The sequence below is a fragment of the Diospyros lotus genome, chromosome 4 (genome assembly GCF_014633365.1).
Source record: "Diospyros lotus cultivar Yz01 chromosome 4, ASM1463336v1, whole genome shotgun sequence".
In the NCBI taxonomy this organism is placed as follows: domain Eukaryota; kingdom Viridiplantae; phylum Streptophyta; class Magnoliopsida; order Ericales; family Ebenaceae; genus Diospyros; species Diospyros lotus.
Window position 1 is genome coordinate 342,071 of NC_068341.1, and position 9,860 is coordinate 351,930.

Here is a 9,860-nt window from a genome sequence, read left to right on the forward strand (position 1 = left end):
CCCTCTCTCTCTCTCTCTCTCTCTCTCTCTCTCTTCAGGTGTCTCTCGCCTCGCCAGCCGGACTCCTCTTCCAATCTTTGTTTCTATTCTATTCTAATATTCCAATGGCCTTGCTGCCGTATGTGCAAATCTATTATATCTAAGAAGTCACAGCAGATCATCATCCATATATAGAGGAGAGAGAGAGAGAGAGAGAGAGTTGTTTAGTTATGGCGGGGAACGAGTGGATAAACGGGTACCTGGAGGCGATACTGGACAGTGGGGCTGGTGGTGGGAGAGAGGAGAACAGCAACAAGAAGGCGGCGGCGGCGGCAGTGCAGCAGGTGAGATCAGAGAGAGGAGGAGGAGGCGGGGGGCATTATTTGCAATATTTCAATCCCACAAAGTACTTCGTGGAGGAGGTGGTGACGGGGGTGGACGAGACTGACCTGCACAGGACATGGATCAAGGTCGTCGCCACCCGCAACACCCGCGAGAGGAGCTCCCGCTTGGAGAACATGTGCTGGCGCATTTGGCATCTCACCCGCAAGAAGAAACAGGTTGCTTTCATTTATATATTAATTTCATTCATTCTAGATATCCTTCTTATTTTTTCTGTCACTCATTGCCTCTCGCTCTCCTCTCTTCTCTTCTCTTCATCACTACTCCGCTCCTCTCTTCTTCAATACTAATATCACTTAATCATTAAAAAAAAAAAAGAAGCAAAACAGAAAAGGGTTCCATTTGATGTCTGAATTAATCGCGGTGTTCAATTCTAATAATAATAATAACAATAGTTGGAATGGGAAGACCTGCAAAGGACGGCTCATCGGAGGTGGGAACGTGAACAAGGGCGCAGGGATGTGACAGAAGACATGTCTGAAGACTTGTCTGAAGGAGAGAAGGGAGATGTAGCCGCCGGAGCCGGGGACATGACGACCACGGCGGTCACTATTGAAAGCCCCAGGAAAAAGTTCCAACGTAATTATTCCAACCTGGAAGTAGGTTGGTCAGACTCAGACACTAACAAGGAGAAGAAACTTTACATTGTTCTTATCAGGTAACCACTGCATCTGCATCTCCAAGTCCAAGCCTTTCCTTCCTTATTAAGTACTGTCACACACTGTTACATGCCATTTCCATTTCCATTTCCACCCCCCCGGCGCCAACACTCTTTTGAAGCCACCACTATATAGCGCACATATATATATATAGCTCTACCTACTTTTGAATTTATCTATTAGTAATTTCAATTGACATCTACCTAGCTAGCTAGCTGTGTGGAAATTTATTTCACAAAATAATGGTAGTTACACTTGTGGAAGTTGTATGTTTAGTGATTCTCAGTTGATTGCGCCAAAAAAAGCTTTGATATAGTCGTGTAAAGTCCCTCTCTTTTTGACACGGCTGATTTTAGATATCACAAAAGAATAGCTTTGCTTTCAAACCTTCTTTCTGGGGTCTCACTTTGAAAATAACAAAGAATCAAAGAGTTAACTAGAACATAGAAATATTCCTTACAAGTTGCTGCAAGATAAATCTTTAAGCCTATTGTTCAAGGTAGTTACGAATAAATTGATTGAATCATAAAATTTCACAATCATAGCTGATCTCCTTGACCAGCTTGCATGGTTTGGTCCGTGGGGAAAATATGGAGCTTGGACGTGATTCTGACACTGGTGGTCAGGTATACATATTCACTTTCCTACTATTCATTTACTGACCAGCAAGAGCAAGCACCTCCTGCTTACATGGCAATTGCATATTCCCAGATCAAATATGTTGTAGAGCTTGCTCGGGCGCTGGCTAGGATGCCTGGTGTTTATAGGGTTGATCTGTTCACCCGCCAAATTTCCTCACCTGAAGTTGATTGGAGCTACGGAGAACCCACAGAGATGCTAACCACGGGTGCTGAAGATGCTGATGCCACAGACAGCGGAGAAAGCTGTGGGGCATATATCATACGAATACCCTTTGGTCCGCGCGACAAGTACCTAAGGAAAGAATTACTGTGGCCGTATGTTCAAGAATTTGTAGATGGAGCTCTGGCGCATATTCTTAATATGTCAAAGGCCTTGGGCGAACAAATTGGTGCGGGACAGCCCGTTTGGCCATATGTAATTCACGGCCACTATGCTGATGCAGGGGACAGTGCAGCTCTTCTTTCAGGTGCTTTGAATGTTCCAATGGTTTTAACAGGGCATTCACTTGGAAGGAACAAGTTAGAACAACTTCTTAAGCAAGGAAGGCAGTCAAAAGAGGACATAAATTCTACATACAAGATTATGAGAAGGATAGAAGCAGAAGAGCTTTCCCTTGATGCGGCAGAACTTGTTATCACGAGCACCAAACAGGAGATCGAAGAGCAATGGGGCCTATATGATGGATTTGATGTCAAGCTTGAGAAGGTTTTGCGGGCCCGCTCTAGACGAGGGGTCAATTGTCATGGACGTTACATGCCAAGGATGGCGGTAATTAAAGAGAAATTTCAAATAACCTGTTGATCATATTGCGTCTTTTGCTAAATATCTAGAGATGATGTTCATGGTTTCAGATATTATCTTTTCAAATGTTTTTTCCAACAATCTTCTATAATATACACTCGAAATTCTCCTTTCTTCTTTTATAAGCCCAAACTGTAGATGAATTCTATGGTTTCATATTGCTCATATCTTCAACAATGAATCCTCTCACTTTCTTCCATGAGAAATCCACTTCATCCTACTACAAATATTTAAGTAACATTGGAGTTGGAAAAAAAATAAACTGCTTTTGATTTTTGCATTACATTGAGGAGGCCTATTTCCTTAGCCTTCACTCCTGCACTATGGCCTTATAGATTAAGTTGAAATGCATGTGGGTTCTAGATGCATAGCCCACAAGGTTTTTTTATGCTGCTTTAAGGAAGTGAAAGCTAGCCTATTTGATGTCAAAGGAACTTCTCATCATGCCTGGCATCTTTTGAATTATAATTAAAATTTTGAATTTTGCCTTCTGCTTTTTGTCATCTGTTTCCTTTGATTTGTGGTTTTGATAATTAATGATATTTATGACAAAATGTTAGCAAACAAAGTTTAATCTGCCAGTGATGCATATATATTGTGGATAGCCTGATGAGTTTAAATTCACTTTTGAACATCCAGAGTAGCACTTGTGTGCTTAAAAATTTACTTTGCAGGTCATTCCTCCGGGAATGGACTTCAGTAATGTGGTGGTTCAAGAAGATAATGCTGAAGTTGATGGAGAACTGACAGCGCTAACTAATTCAGACGGTTCTTCTCCAAAATCACTCCCTGCAATATGGTTGGAAGTGAGCATACAATTTATGTGCTTCCTAGTGTATATATTTTTTCCGCTAATATTGTAAGTTAATTGAACTGTATTTGCAGGTGATGCGTTTTCTAACAAATCCCCATAAGCCAATGATTTTGGCCTTATCAAGACCCGACCCAAAAAAGAATATCACCACTCTTGTCAAAGCCTTTGGAGAATGCCGTCCATTGAGAGAACTTGCTAATCTTGTGAGTAAGGTGTCACAATTGCTGGTTGAACTATTATATGACATAATCAAGCGCGTCTCTGAATGCTCTAATACTGCGTGCAGACTCTTATAATGGGAAATAGGGATGATATAGATGAGATGTCTTCTGGGAATGCTAGTGTCCTGACAACTGTATTAAAACTGATTGATAAATATGATCTATATGGCCAAGTGGCCTTCCCAAAGCATCACAAGCAAAGTGATGTTCCAGAAATCTACCGCCTTGCTGCAAAAACTAAGGTTCCTTGTAGTTTACAGTTTCTGGTACTTGCTGCTTTGCATGGTTTATTGTGGTGTTTTACCAAGGGTTGCAACTATGGCAGGGAGTTTTCATAAATCCAGCTTTGGTTGAGCCATTCGGGCTCACCCTGATTGAGGTTCGTATTAATTACTTTTCCATTTTCGTGGTCTTATGTCAACTTCTGTTCTGAAAATGAGGGTCAAAATCTATTATGGTTGAAATGATCTAGGCTGCAGCCCATGGACTTCCGATGGTGGCAACTAAAAATGGGGGACCAGTCGACATTAACCGGGTAATTAGAGGACCTCTTGTCACTAATTTGTCAATTGTCGAGTTTCTTTTGATATTTTGACGTCGCATTCTTAGCAACTCATCTGGAGGAATTTTGATATAAATTATGCCAAAAAGGAAAAATGGGCAATATACGTTGAAACCATGAATTCATTCCTCTGACACCTCTCCTGGTGTTTGTTCTTCTCTTTTCAGGCTTTGAACAATGGTCTCCTTGTTGATCCTCATGATCAGCAAGCGATTGCCAGTGCGCTGCTTAAGCTAGTATCAGAGAAGAACTTATGGCATGACTGCAGAAAGAACGGCTGGAAGAACATCCATCTTTTTTCTTGGCCTGAACACTGCCGCACGTACTTGACGAGGGTGGCCGCCTGTCGGATGCGACACCCACAGTGGCAAACGGACACCCCATCAGATGAATTTACCGCTGAAGAGTCCTTTAATGATTCATTGAAGGATGTGCAAGATATGTCCCTTAGGCTGTCTGTTGATGGGGAAAAATCATCACTAAATGAGTCAGTTAACGGAGAGAATGCAACCAATGGTGATCCCGAGCTACCAGACCAAGTAAAACAGGTGCTAAGGAGGATGAAGAAGCCAGAAACAGAGCCCCAAGACTCTGAAAGCGGCGGGAAACTGCAGGAAGCTGGTAATACTGTTGCAAGCAAATATCCCATGTTGCGGAGGCGGCGGCGTTTGATTGTCATAGCACTTGATTGCTATGATTGCAATGGAGCCCCCGAGAAAAAGATGATTCGCATAATCAAAGAGATATTCAGGGCTGTTAATTTAGTCTCCCAAACTGCCAGATTCTCCGGTTTTGCTATCTCAACAGCTATGTGTCTCTCAGAATTAACAGCCTTCTTGAAAGCAGGGAATATTCAAATAAATGAGTTTGATGCTTTGATTTGTAGAAGCGGGAGTGAAGTCTATTACCCAGGCGCCTACACAGATGAAGATGGAAAGCTTTATCCGGACCCAGATTATGCATCGCACATCGACTACCGGTGGGGTTGTGATGGCCTAAAGCAAACTATTTGGAAGCTACTAGGCTTAAATGAGGGTGGCCCTGTTCCTTCTACCAGTCCAATTGAAGAGGATGTGAAGTCTAGCAATTCCCATTGCTTCTCCTACTTTCTCAAGGATGTCAGCAAGGTGGGAAAAATTAAGGTTACTTGCTCCCTTAGTTAGTCCTCCTCGTTGTTGTGGTCGTCGTCTTCTTCTGTTGTAGGTTGGGGTGGGCGGTTTGTGTTAACAGTTAACTTGTACTGTTTGGCTTTTTAACTTGCAGGCAAAGAAAGTGGATGATATGAGGCAGAAGCTTAGGATGCGGGGTCTCCGTTGCCATCTCATGTACTGCAGAAACTCAACAAGGATGCAAGTTATCCCTCTCCTTGCATCTCGATCACAAACACTGAGGTAATATATCTCCTCGTAAATACATGCATGGCTGGCTGGCTCTAATTGGATTTTTATCAATCCAGCCTCTTTAGCAAGTAATTAGCCAAATGTCCTGGCAACATATTTTGCTTTAAATTATCTTGAATTGAGATTCAATGGATAACAGTTCCAATGGGTATTATTATTCTTGTTGCTTCTGAAGTTTGAAAGTAATTAGCATGCATTTACTTTCAGGTACTTTTTTGTTCGTTGGAGATTAAACGTGGCTAATATGTACGTAATTCTTGGCGAAACTGGAGACACTGATTATGAGGAACTAATATCTGGTACGCACAAGACACTGATCATGAAAGGGGTTGTGGAGAAAGGCTCCGAAGAGTTGCTCAGAACAGCAGGAAGCTATCTGAAAGACGATATTGTTCCTGGAGAGAGCCCCTTGGTTGCCTGCACAAGTGGGGAACCAACAGCCGATGAGATTGCTAATGCTTTAAAGCAAATATCTAAATCCACCACGTGATGGCATGGCAGATACTAATCTCACATAATTTCATTCCGTTAAGTATAGTGTTTCTTTCTTCATTTCCGGCAACTTCTAATGGGGAATGTAGTAATAAGATTAGTACAAGCTAGCGTTTTCAAGTGTGGGATGCACTTAAATCTGTTCTGTAGTTAGAAGATAATCCCATTGTTGACAAATGCTTTTGTTGTCAGATATACGAGGCCTCTATCTATTCTACAGCAGCAGCAGCTTTTCAAATCATTCAGAACAAATTTTGCATGTCAATATTGTTGCTTTTGTGCCATCTTGGCGGATAGATTAACGAGGTAGGTAACAGGCATGGTGCTGGACCATATGACTAGAAACTAGACCTTGGCAATATGGTCCAATAAGTTGCGTGTAGTATTATTTTGTTGAAGAGAGCAATTGATCATCAGTGCATGCTCCAGCTAGTGGCATATAGCTAGGTTGATGCCTGCATCCTAGATGTGATTTAGTTTCTGTATCATGCCCTGCCCAAAAAGCTTCTCAATCACTAATAAGTTCTTGCAGCGTTAATGCATCAAACCGACCCAAGGAATTTGCATTATCTGGCTGAACATATTAAGTTATAAGTGGATTGCATCAATACATATGTTTTTAAGTACCATTTTTTCATATCAACAATATGCAGGACACAGTTTTATATCAATTCGCTGTTGTAGCTGCTTTGGGGTTGTTTGGATAGATCCCCCTTTAACTAGCTGTTGACTGTCTTGAAGAATTTTCCTAAGAAAAAAGACAATCTCATGAATTTCTCACATAAATTTATTCATATTAACAGAGAAAGTCAGATTCTTGTCAAATAGCCAATAAAATAAATCATATGCATTAATGAGAAAACCAACATCCCCTGCATCATCACAATCGAACTTTAGTTTCAGAGTCAAAATGTATTGAAATGGCTATATTATCTAAATAATGATGATTTGAACTGCAAGATAAGAAAATTAAATTATTTTCTCATTCAAAAAGTCTTATGTTTCAAGAATTCATATAATTCTGATGATTGCACATACAACCCAAATTTTTGTTCTAGAATAATTTTTAAGACAATATTATAAAGTGTAAAACTCACAATTATAAACTGTTATACTAACAAAATGTAGCAAAAAAGGAAAAAAAAATCATAACTTTATAAGTCGGGTCCATTTCTTGTCAAATTCACGAACAATTGCGTGAACTTACCAAGTCTTACTCATTGAAAGCAAGATAATTTCCAAAGTTTCCATATGCTTTCTTAAGTCAACGTCATCAATGCCACTAATACAATTTAAGACACCATAATTATTGGGGTTTTGAATAATCTACAACCAATGAGAACAAAAAAAATAATAATAAAATGAAATTTAAAACTTCTCACGTGTGTCACAAGAAGCATGCCTTTAAGTAAAATAACCTGCAACCTCTCAATAACGGAAGGATCTATTATGAAATTGAAGTTCATCCCATGAATCATTTCTTCTTTCACTTTTCTAAATTTTTGCTGATATTTTCATTTCCCTTCCATTGCCTGGCAAAAGAAATAATAATAAGTAACAAAAAAAAGTAATAAATTTAAACTTTGTTATCATAATCAGAAGAGATCCTCATGCAGAATGCTGATGTAATTTCATTCAATGGCTTCTCTAGTTACCTAGGCAACGATTCTGGTAAGAGTCAACTAATAACAAGGTCTCAAAGTCTCTAGAACACCATGATAATGATATGATGCTATTAGTTCATTTATTTTTCGTTGTTTTCTAATTTTATCAAAAATATTTTTCCAGCAATTCTCATTTGAGCATTCCTCAAGTGCATTTTTCTTGTTTTCTTGTCTACATAAAGGTGAAGTCCTTCACCTTAAGGGCCCCACACATTGTCCCACGCACGTGGAAGGAGTTAAACATGGTACACGGCGACACATCAGGTAGGAGGCACAGTGCATAGTGCCCACAAGGAGCCACTCCCACATGAGGATGGAACTCTCACACTGCGACTGCCATAATTCGAATCTGCATCCTTATCTGTAATTTACTACCTGACTGTCATTCATGCTACGCCTAGAATATCTTTTTCTTGTTTTCTTTTCTTCTAGAGTGGATGAAGGAAACATGATAACATCCCATCATCCTAATCACACCCAATTTAGATCTACTGCCTACCGGTCGGGTCCTAATCAATGGCAACAAAAAGAAATATTTACAGGAATTGGTATGGGAACCACAAGTGGGTTTATAGTGTATATGTCTGCAAATTTTGCTACTTTGCTAGAGAGGACTATCGAGACCAACTGTTCTAACAAAAATACTCCTCAGTTAACACTCAATTGCAAAATTAACCACTCGTCCAACTTATTTCTCTCTCCACTTCCCTTGCTTGCTCCAGCAATCGGCTCTCGCTGCCAACTCCTTGTCGCCACCACCTCGCCTCTCACTATCGCTGCACACCCTTCCCTCTTTGCAGCAATGGCAAGAGAAAGGATGCAACGGCGGCGAGAAGTGATTGCTGGAACAAGGGAAGGGGAGAGAGAGAAGCAAGTGAACGTTATATTGTGACTTCTTGTCTCTGTAAGGCTGTAGGTCAACTTTTTTGGCAAAGTAGCAAAATCCATATGTCTCCTTTCCATAATTTTAATTGTTATGGGATTGTGTGTGTTTATTGTAAATAATTTGGGGGCTCAAAATTTATATTTTCAGATTTTTCTTGATTGGTAAATAATGGACAAAAAGCCCTCCGGTAATGGCTGCTGGAATCAAACACTCACAGCAAACCAAAGAAGATGTAGGTTTCTCCCTTGCTTTGCCATCTGTCATGGCTTAAATGATTCTTCTTTAACCTTAATCTTTGCATATTGCCTTTCTAGGGGATTCAAACAAGCAAGATATTGCTTCAACCGACATTCAAAGATACATATGTCAGCATTTAGACAGAACTTGCTTTATCTTCAATCATCACTTCTTTACCGGCATGATTTGGACTTCATTTGGGGGCAGGATACTATGTGGAATAATAATTTCAACGAAGCACCCAGCAAGCAAAATAAGAGAAACGCGAGAGCAAGTTTTAGAAGTAATACTATATATTTAGATTAGAAATGAAAGGTGCCATCCCCATTTCCGGTCTAAAAGAATAGTATTATTCAAATTTCACATCTTTTTCTTTACAAGACTAACTAGCCTAGTTCACATTTTATTGAATCTGACACACTCACATTCTTTGTTGGTGTGACGTCCTTAGAGAGAGGAGAGAGCAAGAGGATATGGCATTTTGGGATAGCGTAAGTACATTTTGAGAAAGCATAGGTAAAAATTTCTCTGTAAATCAGATGAAGCGTCATTGGCATTGTAAAGAAATGACAAACAATAAAAGAAGTGACCCACTTGACTCAAAATTATGACACATGACATATGTGTTATTGACATTGTAAAGAAATGACAACAATAAAAGAAGTGACCTACTTAACTCAAAATTATGACACATGACATATGTATTTCCAAGTGCAATTTTATGCACCTATGTTTAACGGGGTGAATTAAACCCCATTAATTTGGAAGGTAAAAAAGTTATTTTGGGGGTTTTTCTCTCTAAAAAACTCATTTTGTTTTTCTTTTTTCTCTCTCTCGTCGTTGCATTCTTGTTGCCTTCTCGCCGTTGCATCTTCATCATCTTACTAATGTCACCTTATCTTGTCTCGTCGTTGCATCTTTCCTCTCTATAATAGTCGACAAGGATGTATTGACAATCGATGAGCAAGAGGCGGTGAGAGAATTGTTGAAGAAGAAAAGGGAAGAGGAAATGAGAGAGAAGAAAGGAGAGAGATGACCACCTCATAAAATTAATAGAAATTACTTGCACCTCCGTTTAAATGGGTGCACAAAATCGCACTC

General features: G+C 39.9%; 1 protein-coding gene across 1 annotated transcript; it reads left to right on the plus strand.

Moving 5' to 3' along the window:
• Positions 1 to 6,194, plus strand: LOC127799357 (probable sucrose-phosphate synthase 2). The gene is made up of 12 exons (XM_052333327.1): positions 1 to 539; positions 777 to 1,039; positions 1,603 to 1,666; positions 1,752 to 2,450; positions 3,158 to 3,289; positions 3,369 to 3,500; positions 3,584 to 3,760; positions 3,844 to 3,897; positions 3,991 to 4,053; positions 4,248 to 5,207; positions 5,344 to 5,471; positions 5,688 to 6,194. Exons 1-12 carry the CDS (start codon positions 210 to 212, stop codon positions 5,968 to 5,970), a joined length of 3,285 nt encoding a protein of 1,094 aa, XP_052189287.1. The 5' UTR covers positions 1 to 209; the 3' UTR covers positions 5,971 to 6,194.
• The last annotated feature ends 3,666 nt before the right edge of the window (positions 6,195 to 9,860 follow it).